Below are 23,058 nucleotides of genomic sequence, written 5' to 3' on the forward strand. Positions count from 1 at the left end.
GACACCTGGTTGATGTATGACTCTTATCGGGGGCAGTAGGACATCTGGTTGATGTATGACTCTCAGTAAACTAGGGGAGGTGCCTTCCTGCCAGATGGCTGTGGAGTCAGCCCCGATAGCTCAGCTCCTGCATTCTTTTTCTTATGTTTATGGCCGGGCTTGTATTTCACAGTGTTCAGCCCTGAGTCTTTGAATTTTGAAACTTACTCTTTTAATTTTATATTTCTAAACCTTGAATCTATATAATTTTCCCTTTCACTATGCCCTTCTCCCACTGAGGCCAGCCAAGGCAGCCCAGCTAGAAGAACATAGCCCATGTCCAGGCAACAGCTTTTGGGATAAGGCTCAAAATCTTAACAGGGATAAATTTCCATAGTTTATAAATTCTAATCTTGTGAGAGCTGCTAATATATTGTAAACTGTTGAAACAAAGGTAATTAAGCCATAAAAGAAAATAATCAGCAGTCACTTCTGTCCTTAATGTCCTTAATGCCTCAGAGTTATGTTTGCAGCCATGTGTAGTGAAAATGGAACTTATTTACCAGGACAGGGTTAGAGATAGAAATCAAGTTATATCTCCCTTTATATAGTCATTCTGGATATGTTGTTAAAGTTAGGCCTAAAATAGGTTAACTCAAAACAAGTTTAAGTGTAAAATTAAAGTTTGTTTGGTAAAAAGTAATATTTAAAGTCAGGTATATAAAAAAGCTAGTTATAGAGAATTCAAGTAAAATGGGTTATGTTTGCAATACATTTAGATGGCAGGACTCAAGTAGTACCTTTTCCCTCAGATGGGACACAGACCACATCAGAATAAATTTGCACATAAGATAAGGATGCACAGGGACAAAAGAGTGGTCAAATCCTGCTGCTCTGTCTTCTGCTGTGTATACCTGATCAGGAAAACTTCCTCCCTATTTATAGGGAAGATATGTTATTCCTCATATCTCACTTGGTAAGGGGGTAAATTCTCTAACCCAGTACTCACAGCTTAAGTTACAGAGACAAATAACAATTATGTTGCCCTCAGTGTCTCCCAGACTGACACACGAAGATACTGTGAACAGGGAAATCTTGTACCTGAGCCTGTCACACAACTAGTATGGGACCTCTACACTCGTTCAATCAGCCATACCCTTCCCTCTGGCTTTCCATCCTCCTCCTCTTAACAAAGCCAGTCCCAGCCTGAGACTGATACCCATTTCTGCAGGGAGTCCTCAGGAGAGCTTTAGATAATATAACTCAGAGCTTCTGTCCTCAGGGCCACTCAGCACACCAGAATGAACTATGGCCTCTCATTTGAACACTAAGTTGCAGGTGCCATCCTTTGGACTGACCGTGCCTGGGTAGAGAAAGCAATGCCACCTGAGCAGGAGATCTGGACTGTGAAAGTTCACCCAGGTCAATTCTTTCAGAGACAGGAAGACCAACGGTTCTTCATCCCTAAACAAGTTGTAACTCTGGATACCAGCAGGTCTATGTACTGCAGAGAGTTGAGGAATTCAGCAGGGGTCATTTGGAGACCACCATTTGGATAATGGTGGCCCTTCCTTCTTTGGGATTCATGATAATATTCAATATTCTCCATTATGCTTTTTATAGCGCTAGCCATGATGGCTCCTGAGGATTGGACTCTGACAAAGAATTTTACTAGTTCTGATATATCTGGAAATATATAGGTTTACAAAAAAAAAAATACTATCTGATTTCTTTAACAAGCTATACCTGCCTATGAATCCAAATAACAAGTTGTCCTCATAGATGATATATATATATATATACACATATATATGTATATATATAAAATCTATGATATATATATCATAGATGATATATATATAAATATATATATAAATATAAATATAAATATATATATATATATATATATATATATATNTNTATATATATATATATCATCTACGAGGACCACTTGTTATTTGGAATATATATTGAAATTGAGTAAAGCCTTCCAACCCTGTAAAAGGGCCAACTCTACCAAGAAAGGGGGTTATGTGCCTACTTGAAAGAAAGGTGCTGTTACTGTGCTAACAAGCCAGGAATGGTTCCAAACATGGTGGAACCGCTAAGGGGAAGTGTAGCCAACAGAAGAGAAGCCCTAGAGCTCCGAGTATTTTGGAATGGCTGATGGATTTTAAAACTTGTCTGATGTCTCTAACAGAGCGCTTCCTTCTGGTTGTACTAGGATCATGACTCGGGCCATGCCTTCTGAGCTGTTTACCGATTTATCAGTTCCTGGATAGAAGCTGAGAAGCTATAAATGGTTCTGGCCTCAGAGCTTGTTCAGTGATAAATCAGGAGGGCATGGGGTGTTCAGTTCCCTACAGCACATGATTTTAAATTGAGCTTTATAAAAGATATTTAATGCCTTTAATAGGCAGGAATGATGTAGAAGAAACTCCAAGTGATTGGTGCATTTACAAATGTTGAATTTACCTATAGATTTGCATAGGAGACATTAAATCACACCATGGAGAATTTAGCTAAGGGAGAGCTGCCTGGTGCTCAGGGAGGTAAGAAGAGGGAATCAGCTCCTCTGGAAAGGAAAATCTAATAGAATACCGTGTTAGAAAATTCCATTGTGATATCTAATATCTAGTATGTTAATTTAAATGAAAAATGTCAAGGTGCTTTTGCGCCACTCCTTTTTATAAGTAACTCCAACAAAGTCACAGGTCCACTGAGCTAGACTTGAGTGGAATTGTTTATTGATCCATCACTGTTGCCTTACCTGAGGTGAATAAAAGTCACACAAGTCTCCCAAGCCTACTGCCATTCTCTATTATCACTACTACTGCTACTACTGCTGCTGCTGCTGCTGTTGTTGTTGTTGTTGCTGCTGCTGCTACTGCTGCTACTGCTTCTACTACTGCTGCTACTGCTACTGCTGCTGCTACTGCTGCTGCTGCTGCTGCTGCTGCTGCTACTGCTNCTACTACTGCTACTGCTGCTGCTACTGCTACTGCTACTGCTACTACTGCTACTGCTACTGCTACTGCTGCTGCTGCTACTGCTACTGCTGCTGCTGCTGCTACTGCTACTGCTGCTGCTGCTGCTGCTGCTGCTGCTGCTGCTGCTGCTGCTACTACTACTACTACTACTACTACATTATTTCTGTGTTGTGATGCCACTCCATGCACCCATCTTGATGCACTCCCCACCCCAGACTGCCATTCTTATTCTGTCCTTATTCAGAGCCCAGGCACCTGGTGACAGGGCAGCAAAGCTTGATGCACTGACTGAGGTGAGAGGTTGTCTCTCCACACACACACACCCTGAACAAACAACCAGTCCTTAACTTGTTTTTTGGTAATTTCTTATACATATACATTGTCTTTGGATCCTACTCATACTTCTACCCCTCCTGCCAACCCTTCCCAAACTCTCATTTTCCTCTCAATTTTATCTCCTCCTGTCCTTTTTATAACCCACTGACAGTTGAAGTTGACTAGATGACTGGGCATGGCCTGGTAATATCAGTGCTGGAGTGGGACTGAAGACAGGAGGATGGTTGGGCATCCCTGCATGCCAGCCTAGCTGAAAAAGAGCTGTTCTACATTCAGCCAGAAGAGACTTTAGTTCAAAGGAATAAAGCAGGCAGTGGTAGAGAAGGACATGTGACTTCTGGTCTCACATAGATGTTCATGGGCGTGTGCACCCTGCACATGCACAAACAGAAACCATAGTGAGTCTCATTCATATTTCAAAAATATTATCAGCATTCTCCTTGAAATCAGGAAGAAGAATAAAGAGAAACTCACAGATGGGAGAAAATGCTTACACATCATGAGTTCTGTAAAGACCCATATCCTCAGGCTAGGACATTGCTTAGCTGGTAAAGTGTTTGCCACGTGAGCACGAGGAGCCAAGTCCGGTCCTCAGCACTCATGAGAAAGGCCAGGCATGTGAGTGCATGCTTATAATCCAAGACCTGGAAAGACAGAGACAGGAGGATCCCTGGGGCCATCTGACCAGCCAGCCTAGTGTATGGAACAAGCTCCAGGTTCATAAAGATGCTGGGTCTTCATTAAGTTTCCTGTTGCTGTGATAAACTACTCAAACAAAAACATTTTAGGAAGAGAGTGTCTATTTAGCTTACAATTTCATGTTGCAGTCCATTATTGTAGGAACTTGAAACAACTGGCCATAGACATATCTGTGCTTCTGTGCTCAAATACAGATCAGAATCTCTTTACTTCAAAAAACATACCCTCATGAACATGCCCCATAGACCTGCCTCTTAACTGACTGGAGATCCTGTTAGCTGACATCCAAACATAACCATCACATATACTGCCGCAGGCCACCTCCTTTGTGGGGTCTCCTATCTGCATGGAACGGGTCTCGGTTGCAGATGAGCGAGGATTCGGTGACAAACAGCGTCCACATGAGAGAGAGAGAGAGAGAGAGAGAGAGAGAGAGAGAGAGAGAGAGAGAGAGAAATCTGGGTGTATTTTTCACAAAGTGAACACCAGTCATATATAATACAGAAAATAAAGGGGCAGGATGTCACAGCAGGCAAAGTACATTGAAGTTATCTGACACAAAACAGAAGAATGATTTCAAAAGGACTTACAGGCACCAGATAATGTTTACAGTAAGGTAGAACATCTCTGCCTAGGGTCAGCTAAAGACTTCACACCTTAGTCACAATTTGTGCTACTCCTTTGAGCCTTGTGAGAGCTAGCACCAGGGGGTTCTGCTCTAGCAGACCTTCTCATGAATAATGCAATACCACAACCCCCCCTATTTCCTAGCCCTTGGTAAACACTTGCATATGGAAGTAACTTGGATGAAGTGAAGATTCACTGAATCCTACTGAATTCCGAGCTCCTGGCTTTAAGGATATTTTACGACACTGGAACACCGGTGGGGGCTCACTTACGATAAAAATTCAAACTTTAAAGGCACTTATACTACTAAAAGAGAGCATACACCATACTAACGTGAGGATAGGGTTTGAGTAAATGGGTTATCGGGATGCCAGGACTCCAGGAGGCTGAGCTTCTTTTGAAACTCATTTGCCTCAGGACTGCGTCCAGGTTTTCAAACCTGTATGAGAGTCACTACTGGAGTGGGCATGGCAATATACAATGGAATATTATCCCTATTAATTTATTGACTCACTTTACATCCTGATGGAAGCCCCTTCCCCCCAACATCCCCTTCACACATTCCCTCCCCCTACACTCCTTCTCTGAGAAGGGTTAGACCCTACTGGATACCAGCCCTCACGTCACTGTGGGACTGGGCTTGCCCTCTCCCTTTGTGGCCAGACATGTTAGCCCAGTTAGGAGAACAGGATCCACGAGCAGGAGACAGAGTTAGGGACCCCCGTCACCCCCCCCCCCACTGCCATGTTCTAGCCGTTAGAGGATCTGCGTGAAGACAAAACTGCATATCTGCTACGTATTTGCATGTGTGTGTGGGCGTGGACTAGATCCAGTCCATAATGGAATATTAGTTAGGGGTGAATAAGAAAAAAAGTATGATAGACTCCTCACTGTGGGCCTTAGGGATATTATGCCAAGCAAAACAAGCTAGCTGTGGAAAGAAAGGTGTTACAGAATTTTTTTGCAGGAGGATCCTGAAGTGGTCGCTTTAACAGAGACATGAAAGGGAATGGAGATTTCCAGGGGGCTGTATGACATCTTGCTTAATGGGTACAGGCTTAATTTTGTTCTGATGAGGCTATAAGAAACAGATAGGGCAGGGACACCCCCCCCCTCATGGAACAGTTCCCGGAATGTCCTTGCTGGGGGCCAGGAATCACAGAATGGAATTCTGTGTCCTGGTTCGTTCTTGTCCCTCACCCTTGTCTGGAGGCTGTGAGGACATGACTGAGACTCAGAGGTGCCTAATGCCTCGTGGGTGGGCCACCTGGACTGACCAGCTCACCCTCTCCTTATGCCAGGCTCCAGCTTCTGTCATATGCCCTTTAAAAGGCCCCCTACCTAGCAGTTCAACAGTACCCTATTTCCGGGGATTCCCTCCTGCTATGCAGTAGCCCCATCCACACTGTCTGTTAAGCTCCAATCTGTGACTCAAATCCGCATTTTAAAAGGCCTTAAATGGTGGCACTCCAAGCACGGATGAGGCAGAGGCCAGAGGATTACTGGGATGTGCTGGCCAGTCATTCCTAGCAAAATTGGCCAGTATCAACAAGGTAAAAATGAAAAAATACAAGACAGACAGACAGACAGACACACACACACAGAGAGTGAGGGCAGAGAGAGAGGGAGGGAGGGAGGGAGAGAGAGAGAGAGAGAGAGAGAGAGAGAGAGAGAGAGAGAGAGAGAGAGAGAGAGAGAGAGAGAAAACAAATCTGGAAATAAGCTGCAGTTAAGATCTTCTTGTTCACAGAGGAAGGAACTGACATACATAGACTGTAGGTTAAGTTCAGTCACCCTGCAGGGTCATTTTGCCAGCAGGTGTTACAGATAGATGACATATCATTTTTCAGCGCAGGACATAGCAGACTTCTTGCAGATCCAGTATTTCTTAATTGTACATGGGGCATCGTTCCAGCCCTCGCCTCTGAATTCAGCACAGTCTTCCTCCCGTTCATTGTTGGGCTCTCCTTTGTTCCAATATTTCATGAAACTGCAAAACCAATTGTGGTGGATTGAATTATAATGGCTCCCATAGGCTTGTCTATTTGAATGCTTGGTCTCAGTAGGTGCAACTGTTTGGGAAGGATTAGGAGGCATGGAATTATTGGAGGAGGGGTGTTACATGGCATGGGTTTTGCAGCTTTATAAGGCCACATTCCTCCTAGTGAGCTCTCTGTCTTGTGCTTGTGGATTAAGATGTGAACTCTTAGCTACCTTCTCCAGCTCCATGCCTGCTTTCCTGTTGCCATGTTCCCTGCCATGATGGTCATGAACTCTAACTCTCTGGAACCGTAAGCACCAGTTAAATGAAATTTACTACACTGACTGTCTAGTGAGCATCAGTCCCGCTGTTTCTGCCTTCCCAGTGCTGAGAATACAAGCACATGCCAAAAAACACTTGGCTTTCTTCTGTGGGTTCAAGGGATGGAATCAGGTCTTCATGCTTGCTCCATGTGAGCGCTGGTTTTCACTGTCAACACAACTTAGAGTCAACTGGAAAAACAGTCTTAGGGATTGTCTACATTGGGTGGGCCCATGGGTGTGTCTGTGGAGGATTTTCTTAGTTATGTTAAGAGATGTGGGAAAACCCCACAGTAAGCATCATCGCTGCCTAGGCAAGGGGCCCTGAGGTGTGTAAGAGTGGAGAAATCCAGCATGTGAGTGGGCACAGGGGCACCCATTTCTCTCTGCTCTGTTGACTGTGGATGTGATGTCACTACCTCAAGTTCGTGGTGCCTCAACTTTCCCACGATCCCTGTTTGTAACCTGGAATTGTGAAAGCTGAACTAAACCCTTTTCTCCTATAACTTGCTTTCAACCAGGGTATTTTATGATAGCAACAGAAATGAAACTAGAACACAAACACGACAAGCAATTTACCAACTCAGCCATTACCCACCCCCCTCAGCCATGTTTCTATCATTGAAATGGCATGCTTTCACATCTACCCTGCATGTATGACAGTGGACGTGACCTGTTCTGGGGTCGATGAGGTACCCAAGTCCTTTGACCTTGATCCATGATTCTTGTGGCCTTCCATGACTGAGGGAGGTCATCTTACTGAGAGCATCTTCTTCAAATACAACCAACCAACTCAGATTCCACAGACTTAACCACCTTCATTCCCAAGATTTTGTACTTTTAGCCACTATATACTTATCCAGTGCCAAAAACCACAGTGTCAGGAATAGCATCCACACCCCAGAACCCCAAGGATACACCATACTGGCTATTCCTAAGCCTGGAATACAGCTATAGTCATCTATTCCCATGGGCACCAGAATAAGAGTTCAGCCCCCACCCCTACCCCCACCTTGTCCCCACAGCTTTTGACAAGACCAGGTACTTCCTTCTGTGACATCTATGACATGATGTCTGCTCCTGCATTTGGGATCTCTGAGTATAACAAGTAACATTTCCCATGGCAACAAGAAATGTTTACTACAAGTGATGGTTTATACTAATCGTCAACTTTGTAGAATCTGGAATCATCTAGGAGATGTGTCTGCCCATCTGTGAGAGAGTTTCTAGATTGGGTTATAGAGGTAGGAAGATCCAGCCTTAAGGCTGACAACACTTTTCCATGGACTGGGGTCTAAGTTTATAAAAAGGATAAAATTGTGATCTGGAACGATTGCTTAATAGATAAAGTGCTTGCTACACAGGCATGAGGATCTATGTTTGGATTCCCACACCCATCTAGCAGCAAAGAGCCCCTGAGCCTGTGCGTCAGCCAGCCTATCTCAGTAGCAAACTCCAGGTTCCATGAGAAACTCTGTCTCAAACTGTAAGGTGGAATATGATCTGCAAAAATAATAGAGGTTGGCTTCTGCGCCTATTCTCACACATGGGCACATATACCAACTCCACACATGTACACATGCACTCGCCCACATACATGTGCACATGTGCCCACCCCATACATGTACACATGAACTCACCCCCACACATGTACACATGCACTCACCCTATACATGTACATATGTACTCACCCCCACACATGTACACATGAACTCACCCCCACACATGTACACATGCACCTACCCTCACACATGTACACATGCACTCACCCTATACATGTACATATGTACTCACCCCCACACATGTACGCATGAACTCACCCCCACACATGTACACATGCACTCACCCCCACACATGTTCACATGCACCTACCCTCACACATGTATACATGCACTCACCCTATACATGCACATATGTACTCACCCCCACACATGTACACATGTACCTACCCTCACACATGTACACATGCACCCACCCTCATACATGTACACATGCACTCACCCACATACATGTACACATGCACTCACCCACATACATGTACACATGAACTCACCCCATACATGTACACATGCACTCACCCCCATACATGTACACATGCACTCACCCTCACACATGTACACATGCACTCACCCCCACACATGTACATATGCACTTACCCTCACACATATACACAGGCACCCACTCTCACACATGTACACAGGTACTCACCCCATACATGTACACATGCACTCACCCACATACATGTTCACATGTATCCACCCCACACACGTACACATGCACCTACCCTCACACATGTACACATGCACCCGCCCTCACACATGTACACATGCGCCCACCCCATACATGTGCGATACACTCATCCCACATATGTGCACATGTACCCATCCCCACATATGCGTACACCCCACATGTATACACACACAATAGATAAAGTAGGCTGGGTCTATTTCATTCTGCTTGTTTGTTTTTAATGCATTCATTTCTCTTTCTCTGCTTCCTGAGTATGGATGCAGTGTAACTAGTTTCCTCAAGCTCTTGCCAGCATGCCTTTGTCATCATGGATTGTACCTTCAAACTGTGAGGCAAATTAATCATTCCTTACATTGATTTTATTAGTGATTTAGTTACAGCAACAAGAATATACTATCATATAGATTTTCTGTTAATATATTATATTTATATGACTCCTGTAGGCTGCAGGCCCCTCCTCCATCTCTGACTGTGGATTTCTAGGCACTTGGCATCTATCTTGTCAGCATATGGTTATGAAGAGCTCCTTCCTCCGTGAGTAAATGCCTTTTATGCCTAGAGGGCTAGGGTACAGAGACACATCTAAAGAAGAACTCTGGCCAGCATTTGCTAATGCCACCTATTGCAGTTTGAGTGTGATATGTCTTCCATAGGCTCAGTGTTTGAACATCGGGTTCCTAACTGGCACTATTTGAGAAGACTGTGGAACCTATGGGCACTGGAGGAAGCCGATCACTGGGGTGGGCATTAAGCTTTATAGCCTGACCTACTTGTTTACTCTCTGCTTCCTGACTGCTGTTGCTAGGTAACCCACTACCTCAGCTCCTGCTGCTGTGTCATCCCACCATGAAGAATTATGTCCCCTGGATCTGTGAACCAGGTAAATAATTTCTTCCTTAAGTTATCTTTATCACAGTACCAGAAGTAAGTAAGACGCCACCCAGTGCCATAGGCTGTTCCCCTTCCCCTGCATCTACCTGAACAGCAGATGTGAACCATCCACCCAGTGCCATGTGCCTTCATGCTTCAGGTCTGACAGGCCCATCCAGGCATAGCCTTTCTCTTTAGAAGTCTGCTGCAGGAAGCTCTGGAGGGGAGGAGAAGCAGTCAGGTGGAGTCTACATACCTTGTATTCCATCCTGCTCTAACTCTTAGCAGGAAGTTCTGCTTGCAGTCTGATATTCAGCTTTCCAGGTAACGAGGTCTCATGGCTTCCACATCTGTATCCTGCTTGCTCTGAACCTCCTCTCATGACACATGGTAATATTGCCTATCTGTCTGCCTTATGAGGAGGTCTGAGCATGGCCAGATGGATTAATTCGCCACTGGGTACAAATGCTGAAGCCAGATTGTACCAGTTCTTCATTTTTGAACACACACTGGACCTCCTTTGAGCTCTGCATTGAGGGATGTCCCATTGGTAACTTGAATTTCAGGATGGCAACACTTACATGAGGGGAATTGGCAAATGCTAGATTTTGGACTTTTTTTTTTTTTTAAAAAAAAGCCCAATAAAGAAAGTCATTCAGTGCTTTCCAGTGTGCCAACAGAAACCATTTACACTTTGTTTGTTATCTAAGGCACCAACTCATGTTCAGATGCTATATAACGGTGGTGGCAGTGGTGGTGCTGGTGGTGTTAGTGGTGGTGGTGGTAATGAAACCCTGTGTTTGGAGTCTTTTTATTTCTACTCTTCTTTTCATGTGGATTAAGTAGTACTCATCCCCAACCCAAATAGCAAACCATGTCTCCTCAGATGCCTGTGGCCAGGTACATGTACCAGAACAGTTTGGATCCCTCCAGGTGTACCTGCTCATCATCACTTTTGATGACCACTAGTTGGGCGTCCAGTTTTCTGCAGGCGGTGACAGAGTCATTCCAGTTCTGTTGGGACTTGGAGAAGAAGTAACAGTTTCCTTGGAAGACTGTCCAGTCCCAGGGGCAGGGGCGGCACAGGAGGTCTGTTGGGGGAGGTGGGTCAGGGTAGTCATGTGATTTAGATGCTCATATTTCTGTGCCTGCTCAGCCCTCAACTGGAACAGTCATTCCTGAGACATAGCATCCCAGGAAGTCATTCCTTTCTCTCCTCCCTGAGAGGGTACCTCATACCATGAGAACCCAGAAGTCTTGGCCCACCTCCTCAAGACTGGAAGAAGTATGAACTTAGAATTCAAAACAGATCTTTGCAGTTTGGCAAACCTAGTGTCAATCATGTGCACAGTTCTATATGAATAACAACTTCCAATGGCCCCAATTTCAACCAACTAGTCAATTAATTAATTAATTAATTAATTGATTGATTAGTGTGTGTGTGTGTGTGTGTGTGTGTGTGTGTAGTCATGCCCATGACATAGCATATATATGGAGGTCAGATAATAACTTGAGAGAGTGGGTTCTCTCCTTCCATCTTGGGAGTTACAAGAAGCTAACTTAGATCTTAAGGCTTGATGGCAAGTGATTGTAACTGCTGAGCCATCCAGCCACCTCCACATTGTTACCTTTACATAAAATTATCAAATCAAATGAGGAAAAAGTGGAGGTTCAGAGCTGGGTAGCAGCTGAAGCCAACCCATTTAACACGGAGATGCTCTGCTGAGTCCCTGGGGACTCTTGCCATGAGTCACTCACTTATTTGAGGCTTCAGCTGGGTCATCTCCTGGTATACCTTCTCCTTCTTTGTCCGTTCTTGTTCCTGGGAGTAGGCAACATTAGAGACTGTAACAAGAAAAGCAATCTGTAATTATTAAGCATTTTTTTTTTTTTTTNTATGCCGTGGCCTGAACTTGTCCACCAGGGGGCATTAAAGAACAAAACAACGAGCATCATGTTTAATTCCTCCTTTTAAAAACTGTAGGTGGGTGTGCATGCGCATGTATGTTTGTGGCTGTGGACAAGGTGTCACATACTGGAGGAGTCAGGGGATAGACAGAATTGGGTGTCAGTCTTCACCTTTCACTTTGCTTCATATAGGGTTTCTTGTCCACCACTGTGTATGCCAGATTAGCTGGCCTGCAAGCTTCCAGGATTCTCTTGTCTCTGCTTCCCATCTCATCATAGCTAGGGTTACAGAAACATGCCTGCCAGTTCCTGCTTCACATATGTTCTGGGATCCAAACTCAGGTCTTCATGTTTCTTTGACAAATGATTATCCATCTATCTAGATGCTGGTTCAACCTCTTGAAGATGAATAAATCTGATATTCAGAGAAGACTGAATGGCCAAGGTAAGAAGAACTAGGACCCTCCTCTACACCAGACATGCAAAGGGCTCTAAGAATTTTCTAAAAGTTCCTAACCTTTAGCCTACATCTCTCATGGGCCTTGGTACCTAGCTGAAGGGTTTTACCAGGGAGCCCCCAAACCTCAGACCTGCCTGACCTTTGACAAGGATAGCCAGCAGGAGAATAGTTGAGAGTGTGAGGCAGAACAGCTGCAGCACGAAGGGGCTGAGACGATGGCACAGTTGTCCTGCANAAGAGAAGGTGGAAGTTTATCACAGCACTGTCCCTGACCAACTGTGATCCATAGACAGCAGCACTAGCTCCCACCTCCCTGGCATCCATTTGGTCTGTATTCCAACCTTCACTTTTCTAGGACTCAAGATTCTTTTCTGACTTAACAATCCCATAGTTTTACAGTCCAGTCTTTATTTTGTATTCTTCCTAGGACCCAAGATTCCAAAACCTCAGTGGCTATGTCTCTCAAACCCTAGTGCTTACATCCCTAGTACTTACTATCTCTGAGGAACAACTCAGTATGATCTCCTTCAGGACCAAGGACCTGACCACTCCAGCCTTAATCACCCCAGGACCCAGGAGTCTAGAGCCTCATACCTTTCCAGGATCCAGGACGATGACCGTCTCCAGAACATAGTTCACTCCTACCAGACTCAACCACCCTAGGACTTAAGATCCCAGCTTTTCATCCTTGAACATTTCAGGGCCCATTTTGAACTTCTGTCTCCCTATGATCCAGGAGTCCTAGATGTGGCCATCCAAGGAGCCAGGAATCTAAACACTCGGCTCCTACTTTCAGAATATCAAGAATATAAACACATAATCTCTGCTTAGTAGAGATGAGGAATCTAACCTTAGCATCTACTTTTATGGGACCCGAGAGTCTAGCCTCAGGATCCAAGATCCTATTGTCAGTTTCCACCTCTATTGGACTGTGAAATAGTTTTCAGTCTCCAACTCCATAGCACCCCTAGTGTTCTCTTCCCTAAGACTTTAGTTCAGTCCTCAGCCTCCATCCTCCACGGGACTCTCTTCCCTCACTCTTCTAGATCCAGGCTTTTATTTTTCCCCATCCCCAGGACAGAGACAACTGAGGAAACCGGCCCCCTCCCACTCCTTTTACCTGAAGTTTTCTTGAGGACATAGAGTGGTTGAAATCTGAAGCCTTTGAGGGAGTATCTGGTGCCGCTGGGTATCAGGTTTTCCTCATCTGAATCTACAGAATGTCAACCAGATCCTTGGCAAACTGAGCCGCAAGCTGGCCCCGCTGAAACCCCTCTCCAAGTCCCTAGAATCCAAGCCCAGCCTTACCCAGGGAGCCCAGTTGCTGTACTCTGCCTTCCTCGGAGCCATTCATCTTTCACGGCTGTGCCAGAGACTGCTGGGGACAATGGCATCTATTTACCATCCACTGTTGCTCACTCCTTGAATCTATTCTGAGTCAGGAAGCAGAACAAGGAACTGGAAGATGTCAAAGGAAGATGATAGAAGGAAGTGGTAGAGCTCCTGTCACACCATTTCACACAACCAGCATTCCTGGAATGGATGAGCATGTAGTGGCTCTACTATTCCCAGAAACATGGTCCTCTCTGATCCGGTAATTTTGCCATCTTGATCTGAAGGTGTTATCACTTTTAGTCCATTTCTGCTGACTTGGGAGAGGCTGTTTGTGATCATTAGTTCCAACTAAGAACTTAACACAACCTAGAATCCCCTGGAAAGAGAGTCTCAGTGAAGGGTTGTCTACACTGGGTTGTCCTGTGGGCATGTCCATTGAGGACTGTCTTAAGTTAACTGATGTGGGAAGACCCAGCTCATTACGAGACACACCATTCCCTAGATAGGTGGTTCTGTACTATGTAAGTGTGGAAAATAGAGCTGAGGGCAAGCAAGCATGAATTCACTCCTTTCTGTTCTTGACTGTGGATGTGATTGGCTGTCTCATGCTGCCATGACTCTCCACACTGATGCCTAGAACTGTGAGTGATGTAGTGATTCCCATAAGAACACAGCCTGATACTCTGCAAAAATGCAGTTTCACATGGGAGTAAGTGGGTACTGAAGAAGGACTCCTGTTCTTTCTGGCTTGCCCACTGGTGGTGTGCTGGGTGACCATATTTAGACAGGTCTTATAAAAAAGCCTTCAACTCAGAAGAGCAGAAGCCCCTACATTTGATTTCTCTTAATACCCTTAGAACCTACTTCCCCAAATCTCCCATGCTGACCAAGCAAGGAACCACTCCAAGGATCAAGAGATGTGGGTCCCAGGGCTGAGGAAAAAGCACGGGGGGTACAATGTTTGCTTTGCAAATGTGACAACCTGAATTTGTTCTGCAAAACCCATGTCAAAAAAGCCAGAAATGGTGGCATGTGCTTGTAATTTCAGGAGGGAGAACAGAAACCGGCAGATGCCTGGTCCCTACTTGTTGCCTGCCCCAGCCTTGGAGCAGGCTGATTCAGACCTTGTTGCCACTGAGCACGGGACCACCTGGGGTGGAGCCTTCCGACCTAGTTGGCTCTATTATTCTACACCTGCCCCAGCTCTCCTCCAAAACATTGCTACCTGCTGAGACCCTTGAGATTTTCCCGGAGACAGCATCCTGCAGATCACCTACAGGCTGGCGACAGGCACCAAGAATGGAGTGGCGGGGGGATGGGCCTCGCGCCTCTTTATAAGCTCAGAATCTTAGTAAAGTTTCGGGCTTTGATCAGACAGTGTTGTCTTAGCCTTCATCCTTTTTCGCCATCTAATCTCTTTCAGTCCCAGCCTGCCTTTCAGGAGTACCCAGTTCGTGTGGCCTCGGGCCACACTAGTGCCACTCTAGTGCCATTATGAGCTAGCAAGACGTCCTGTCTTAAAAAGCAAGGTGGTGGTACTTGTAAAACAACAGTGGAGGTTGACCTCCATATGCATGCACACACACACAAACATGCATACTGCATATACATGCATATACATGCATATACATGCACATCTTAATTAGATTTTCTATATCTGTGTTAAAGCACCATTACTAAAAGCAATGTAAGGAGGAAAAGGATTATTTCACCTTAGTCCATTACAGAAGGAAGCCAGTGCAGGAACTTCGAGGCAGGAACTGAAGAAGTCAGAGAGAAACACTGGTTATTTTGGCTTTGCTTCTCGTGGCTTGCTCAATGTGCTCTCTTATACACTCCCAAGGGTGGCGTTACTCACAGTGAGGTGGGCCCTCCCACGTCAATCACCAATCAAAAAAAATGCTCTACAGACTTGCCTACAGGCCAACCCTGTGGCAGCATTTTCTCAATTGCGATTCCCTCTTTCAAAATGACTGCAGTTTGTATCAATCTGAAATAAAACTAGCTCAAAGAGAGAGAGGAGAGAGAGAGAGAGAGACAGACAGACAGTGACAGAGACAGAGGTAGACACAGAGAAAGACACAGAGAGAAACAGAGGTGGAGGTGGGCCTCAGGAGCTGGTTAGATACNGACNCAAGGGCATAGGTCTGCTTAAGGAGAGAATCGGAGGAAGCTGGAACTGATTTCATTGTTAATGCAATGCAAATCACAGCAAAACACCCCCATCCCTCAATCCTACACCTCTCATCTCAAAAGGAGCAAGAGTTTATTCTGGAACCGAACATGAATGAGCATGGCCCAGGAACACAGATTCAAATGGCTCCAAATGCCGTGCTCCAGTAGTAACCACAGCATGAAGGTTTTAAGAGTGCCAGGACAAAGAAAGCCATTAGTCACACTCACTGAGGGTTATGGACAGCTGGAAAATCCCAGTCACAGTCCTCAGAGGCTAGCTGATGACATTCTTAGCCTTTGGGTTGACAGGAGCTCAGGTCTTTTATGTACATCCCCAACGGATTTATGTACAGCCATGAAGACATTAGGTTACACACATACATGAGCTACACGTGGAAAGTGAGCAGGCTAAAGAGAGCTCCAGATAACTGACTCCTCACCTGTAACATTCCAACTCTCCAAAAGTCATTCAAATTTAAGCAGTCAATCAGATTTATAAAATATTTAAGTCGGTGTGGCTTTTTTCCTTTCTCCTTTTCTGGGAATTTGGGTTCACACCAGTATCAGCGGGCACTCTGAATCACAAGACCCCCTCCCCCCCCCCCCGCCAAGGGGCTGGAGAGATGGCTCAGTGGTTAAGAGCACTGACTGCTCTTCCAGAGGACCTGCGTTCAATTCCCAGCTACCATATGGTGGCTCACAATCCTCTGTAATGGGATCTAATGCCCTCTTCTGGTGTGTCTGAAGACAGTGACAGTGTACTCTCATACAATAAATAAGTAGATAGATAGATAGATAGATAGATAGATCTTAAATAAAGACCCCACCCCAAGTTGCCATGCCTGTCATTTGCTGTGCATTCTTATTGCCCCAGAGATACTTGGTGGAGCCAGTTGCCTACTTGGCAATTTCCTGTGCCTAGGCTGTAGTGTCTGAGCATCTCTGGTATGAGGAGACTTCAAACGGGCAGTCCCTGTGCTGAGCCAATAAGAGCAGCTGAAGTGTTCCTGCTCCTGTCTGAATGGTCAGATGGGAGGCATCAGGGCCAGTCTGGGAAGGCTGATAGCCCAGCTGGCCTCCACAGGATCCCCTCTTAACCTTTCAGAGTCAGTCACTCTCCAGGCTTGGTCTGCCACTGCTGGCAGGAATTCAACACAACAGTGGCCACAGGAGCAAGTGAGTCCCAGACTCTAAACAGCCATTTGGTCACTGCCCCCTCTGCTGTCCATTTAGGAAAACTGCAACATGATAACCCAGCTCCATCCGGGTTGCTGCTGAGTTATTGATCTCCCCTTGTCCCTCCCCTATCTTTCCCCTCCCCTTCTCCCCATCTCCCTTTCCCCCTCTCTCATTTTCTTCTCTACTCCCCTTCCCTCTCCACTCTTTCCCTCTTCCCTCTCTCCTTCTTTTCTTTCCTCCCTTATGGGTGAGTGCTTGGTACCTGTAGGATCCCCTCGGGTCCTCAGGTCACAGGAGTCAGGGTGCCCTATAAACATGACAGAGAAGCCTTCTTGATGCAAATGCACGAGGCACTTTTATTGGCAGAACTCTGGTTCGACTCGTATCTCACACAGGAGACAGAGGAAGTCAACCCTGAAACTCAAAAGCTAGGGGTTTTTAAAGGGAAAGGGTCGCGAGGGATGGGGAGAATTGGCACGATTACATGTGATTGGCTTATTCAAACATAGCAATGTGGTAATGCTTTTTGTTTGTTTGTTTTTGTTCTTATTTACTTTTTATTTATTCACTTTATAAGCTGTTCACTGCCCTCCTCCTGTTCATCCTCTCCCACAATCCTTCCCCGAACCCCTTCCCCTCCACCTCTGAGCAGGTGGGAGTCCTCCTGTGTATCCCCTCACCCTGGTTCTTCAAGTGTCTTTGAAGGTAGGTGCATCCTCTTACACTGAGGCCAGACAAGGTGCTCTCCCTCGACAGGGGGAGCCTCCCCCAGGCTCCATATCCCCAATGCTATGAGTCACAACTAAGGACACCCCCATTGTTTCTTGGGAACCTCCTTTATCCCACATCGCTGTCTCTTCTTGGAGATACCCCTTACCTCCCTCCATCGGTTGCAGATTTTCATTCATTCTCATGGCTGTACCACCATCCTCCCTGCCCCTCCCCACACAAACCCGAACACCCCCACTCCTCTCCCAATCCCTTTTCCCACCTACCGGGTGTTATGTATGTCAGCCATATCAGTGGAACTTTGTGAGCCCTTCCCTGTTACATGGTGAGATTTTATCTGCCTTGATTTTGTGTAGGCAGTTGCTGCCATTGCAAGTTCCTATGTACAACAGCCCTATAATGTCCAGAAAACACTCAAGCTCTTACAATATTGCTGCCCCCTCTTTCATGATAATCCCTAAGTCTTGTGGGGAGGGTGTGATATAGATGCCCCATTTAAAACTGATCAGCCTGCAGTCTCTAACTTGGAGCACATCAACCAGGTGTGTAAATTCTTCACATATATATTATATTTGTCATATATTAATACATACACATATATATTAATTTAAAAAATTATATTCCTTCCCTCACTTTTCTCCATACAGTCCTGTAGCTGTTCGGCAGCCATGGATGAACTGGGCTACCTGAAATGGGGGCTGGAAATGAAAAAGGACAGGGTTCGAGGGAAGGATGAAGCCAAGACAAAAGTTTCTGATCAAGGCTCAAAGGTAAATAGTCAGCACTGAGTTTATATAGGGAGAGCCCACAGACCCAATTCTTTGTTTCAGCTGGATTGAGTTGCAAAGCAAGCTCAGTGGGCAGTCTGCTCCTGTAGGAATTTGACTCCACCTGGGTCCTTAAGGTCCAACCATGGCAAACACATCAGGCACATAAGGTCTATTTAGCCTGCTCAAGGCTAGGGAAAGGGCACACAGCCCCTTCCAGGTACCCTTCCTTAAACTCCTCCACGTCTCCTCTACTGTCAATTCAATGGTCTCTTTTCTTTTAACTATTATTGTTACATATAAAAATATGTATATATGCACAAATACATAAGTATATTTTGTTGTGTGTATGTGGTTTCATGGCTGACCACTCTGCATTGGACAATAAATAAGGGGCGGGGGGTCATGCTGGGTGAGGTCTTCCTCTCCCAGCAGTCAACATTTGCCTGTAGGTTTTTTTTCTAGACATGGGACCTGGTGAAATTTTATCCCCTCCCTTGTCAACATGCATATGATATTGCCTTTGTTCTAGTCTTGTGTATGCAGCCATTTCTAGAAGAGATGGTTTCACAGTAGAGCTCCTGGCATTCTGGCTTTTACAATCCTTTTTTTCTCTCAGGAGATGTTCTCTGAACCGTAAGTTCAGGAACTGTAATATAATGTATCTGTTGGCTGGGTTCCCTGTGATCCATTCATTTCTGCATTGTGTCTAGATGTGGTTTTCTGTGATGGTCTCCATTTGCTATAAATAGAGGATCCTCTGATGAGGAGTGACAGCTACACTTGTCTGTGAATATAAAAATATGATTTGGAATGTAGCTAAGTAGTGCAATAGTAGATTATTTTCTAAAGTAGATGTGGGACTGTGATGGGGAGCCTACTTTGGTTGAATGAGGCTTGCTCCAGCGACCCAGTAGAGAACTCTACAAGGGACAGAAAAGCGAGCCACATTCCCAGAGTCAGGTGCCTGATATCACAGAGCCCCCAACTCCATAATTGTGTGGCCATAAGACATGCGGACAATGTCTCAAGCTTCTGGCATTCTGGCTAGACTCCACCCCCACAGTTAGTATGCTCCTCCCCACAGTTACCTGGCAACAGCAAGATGGCCCAGCCCACTATAAAATGGACTGCTTGGCCTCTCCTCACTCTCTTTAAGCTCCTACCTTGCTTAACTCTCCTCTCTAGTTCTCCTTCTCTCTCTCTCTTCCCCCTTCTCTCCACGTGGCCATGGCTGGTGGTCTCCCTCTTTCTACCTTCTCTCTTTCTCCCTGCCTTTCTACAATAAAGCTCTAAAACCATAGACTGTCTCTGCTCATCAAGGCCTGCCATGCTTCAACGATGGAATAGGCTTTCCCCTAATGAGCTGCATCTAACCTCCTGCTAGAAGGTCTTCCTGCACTCCAGCCACGGACTGGACCAAGGACTCTCACCCGCTTGGGAAGCATCCATTTCTCCCTTCCCCCTGCCCTCTCCTCCCTTTGGCCATAGGACTGATGAGCTGCTCCCCAGGGCCATAATACTGTTCTCAGCTCTTCTGAAGTATCCATCTGTGTCTGGGATGCCTGAAGCTGGGAACCTGGTGCCTAGAACTGCCCCTTGTCCACCACCTGCCAAGTTGGGGTCCGTGGCTTCACTCAGCCAGACACCCACCCAGGGCAGTGTGGAAAGTTTTATATTTGGGTGAATAAACCAAGCAGCAGACCAGGCCAAGGTGTTCCACGTGAGAGAGGTTTATTGTGAGGGAATGGGAGGGAGAGTGGTGAAGCGGGTAGAAGGGTAGAGAAGAGGAGAGAGAGAGAAAGGGGGGGAGAGAAGAAAGAGGAGGAGGAGAAGAGAAAAAGAGGGTGAAGAGAGTGAGGAGGGGGTGGCTTCCTATTTTATACAGAAGATGACATCACACCAGTGAGGGCGGGAACTGAGCCAAGTGGATTGTGGGATTGAAGGTCGTTGTCCTGGCAATGCAGGTCAAGGGTCACATGGTTAGGCTGGGGCTTGGAGTATCCTGGTGCTAACAGAAAGCTTTCGGCCATCTTCCATGTCCACCCGCCCAGAGCACTGGAACTATGGTGGGACACGGGTTTTCCCCCCACTTCCTTTATTCCCCCAGCGCCCACTGCCCTGCAAGTAGGTTCTTAAATCTTTCCACATTAGTGATTGACAGGCAAAGGAGGGCTGGCCATGGTCACATTTAACTCCATTAGATTTTTTTCCAAGCTGGTGATGGAACTCATATATGGTGGTTAATCTTGATTGTGAACTTGATTGTCTCTGGGTGTGTCTGTAAGGGTGTTCCTTAGAAGGCTTACTTGAGGGGAAACACTTTGCCTCAGAGTGAGTACCAGCCCAGATATAAGGAGGTATGAGGGTGTAAGCTGTGGCTTTTGCTTGCTTGCTTGCTTGCGTTGCCTGTTTTATTTGCCAATATGACACAACCTGGAATCACCTGGGAAGAGAGCCTCAGTGAGGAAATGCCTAGATCAGGTTGGCCTGTGGGTATTCTGTGAAGAATTGTTTTGGGTACAAACTAGTGTGAGGGAACCCAGCCACTATGGGTGACACCATTCCCTAGGCAGGATAAAAGTGAAGGGGGCTGACTGAGAGCAGCTGAGCAAGTAGGCAGAATAGAGGCATTTGCTTACTTACTCTCAATCAACCCCCTTCACTTTTATCCTGCCTAGGGAATGTTATGCATATGATGTGACCAGCTGTCTTAAGTAACTGCCAGGATGATGTTTCTACAGTTACAGATCTAACCTGGAACTGTAAGCCAAATGGTGGTTGATGTAGGAAGTTCAATATGAGTGATGCCATTTCTGGGCTGGCAATCTTGGGATGTTTGTGCTTTGAGTTCTTGCTCTGACTTACTTTGACAGTATAAGATGAGGTGTAATATGAAGTAAACCCTGACCTCCTCAACCAGCCTTTGGTCATGGAGTTTACCACAGCAATAGAAACCTTTGTTTATTCTTCCATTGTTGGCTACCAAGGTGAGTTCCCTAACTTAACTGTTACGAATAGTGGGGCAATAAACTTGTTTAAGTCCATGATGACAACATATCCTTCCTTAAAGAGAGATGTGGGAGACCCATCTGCCACATGACCACCCATGTAAGAGAGGGCCGATACCTAAAATATCGGTTGATTGGTGGATTAATTCCCCGATGCTCTCAGGCCGGAGACAAAACTGAAATAATTAGGGAAAAGTCATTAGAAAATTTGTACAGGAGGAGATGGATGGAGGATGAATGGATGGAAGGAAAAGATGCAGGTAGGGGATAGTTTTGAGATTCTGGTATTATAGAACAAAGCATGGCAAGGCGGTCCCTCTAACCTCAGCAAGGAAAATAGCATTTTTATTACAAACACATAGTCCCTGAGGGTATCTCACACTTAGACATCGTATTAACTTGCAAAAAAAAAAAAAAAAAAAAAAAAAAAAAAAAAAAAATTGATATAGATCAGCAAGCACTAAGCCAAGTGGGGTCTGGAGATATTTGAAGAAAGGTAGCAATGAACCAGCACCTGAGAAGATGAGGGACATGACAGAAGACAACAGCAAAGCTATTGTTAAGAGCTCCTTGCCTGCAAGTAGGGAGCTGAGATCAGCACAAGAGTAGGTAAAGTCTGGTCACTTGGAGGTTGGGGCTGCAAGGGCTGTGGGAAGGAGCTGAGTATCAGTTGTTGGAGCAGGATACTGATGACTTCTTGCAGACCCATAAGTTCTTCAAAAAGCAGTTGTTGTCATTCCAGCCATGATTTGTCAATTCTACACAGTCTTTCCCTGAAGCATTTTTGGTTTCCCATGAGGTCCAATATTTGTTTTTAAAGCTGCAAAAACCCATTTATGCTGTTAACCCGCGTCTCTCCCTCATTTATGAACGGTTTCAACCTTTTGAAAATTAAATGTCTTCGTATCTGTGTCCTAGCCCCAATAACTAGCTTAAATGAATCTTCTGCCTAGTGTTGGAGAGAGAAGTCCTCTTGCTGAAGGTATATTTATGCACAGATTAGTTAGTTGAGATTTCACATCCCACCAGCATTATTGGGCTTTTATATTCTGGCTGCTATGCACCCACTTTAACCAAACCAGANAGAGGGATATAGCTAGGAATAGGATCCACTGAAATGATTAAAACTGGCTAATCCAAGCCTGGTTAACCGTGTTGATTTAGTCCTATTTACACAAACAACAATGAATGCTCTTGTCCATATCTCCCCCCTCTCTAGCCATGTTGTGGTTGAGCCTGGCACTTATGCATATGGTCACTCAAGGTGTAGTGTACACCCTCTCCTTTGGGAAATTGAAAATCTAATCTTTTCAGTAGCAAACATGTTCAGAGGTATTGGCTTAATCGTAGAGCAGATTCCTTTTTTTTTTTTTTTTTTTTTTTTTTTTTCAAGACAGGGTTTCTCTCTAGTGTTTATGCTGTCAGATATTGCCATAGAATTT

At 45.3% G+C, this 23,058-nt stretch overlaps 2 protein-coding genes across 2 annotated transcripts in view; both read right to left on the bottom strand.

The window, feature by feature from the left end:
* Window positions 1-6,470: 6,470 nt before the first annotated feature.
* LOC110336929 (CD209 antigen-like protein C) lies at window positions 6,471-13,774 on the bottom strand. The gene is made up of 7 exons (XM_021219667.1): window positions 13,729-13,774; window positions 13,541-13,633; window positions 12,560-12,649; window positions 11,811-11,897; window positions 10,992-11,143; window positions 10,160-10,269; window positions 6,471-6,621 (listed from the first exon to the last, which is right to left on the bottom strand). Exons 1-7 carry the CDS (start codon window positions 13,772-13,774, stop codon window positions 6,471-6,473), a joined length of 729 nt encoding a protein of 242 aa, XP_021075326.1.
* Window positions 13,775-22,282: 8,508 nt separating this feature from the next.
* LOC110336930 (CD209 antigen-like protein E) overlaps window positions 22,283-23,058 on the bottom strand; it is a 21,109-nt gene continuing 20,333 nt past the window's right edge. The window contains exon 8 of the mRNA XM_021219668.1: window positions 22,283-22,436. Within this exon, the coding sequence (XP_021075327.1) occupies window positions 22,283-22,436 (154 nt within the window). The remainder of the gene's footprint in view (window positions 22,437-23,058) is intronic.

This window comes from Mus pahari, chromosome 19 (genome assembly GCF_900095145.1).
Source record: "Mus pahari chromosome 19, PAHARI_EIJ_v1.1, whole genome shotgun sequence".
Classification (NCBI taxonomy): domain Eukaryota; kingdom Metazoa; phylum Chordata; class Mammalia; order Rodentia; family Muridae; genus Mus; species Mus pahari.

Bases quoted from the DNA above. Each gene is read 5' to 3' on its own strand.
- LOC110336929 (XM_021219667.1), bottom strand. From the start codon at position 13,774: ATGAATGGCTCCGAGGAAGGCAGAGTACAGCAACTGGGCTCCCTGG. The intron at 11,144-11,810 runs GTGAGTGACTCA...CTCCCCCAACAG, and splicing joins CCAGCTGAAGCCTCAAATAA to ACCTCCTGTGCCGCCCCTGC. The intron at 6,622-10,159 runs GTAGATGCAGGG...TTGGTTTTGCAG, and splicing joins GGTTCACATCTGCTGTTCAG to TTTCATGAAATATTGGAACA.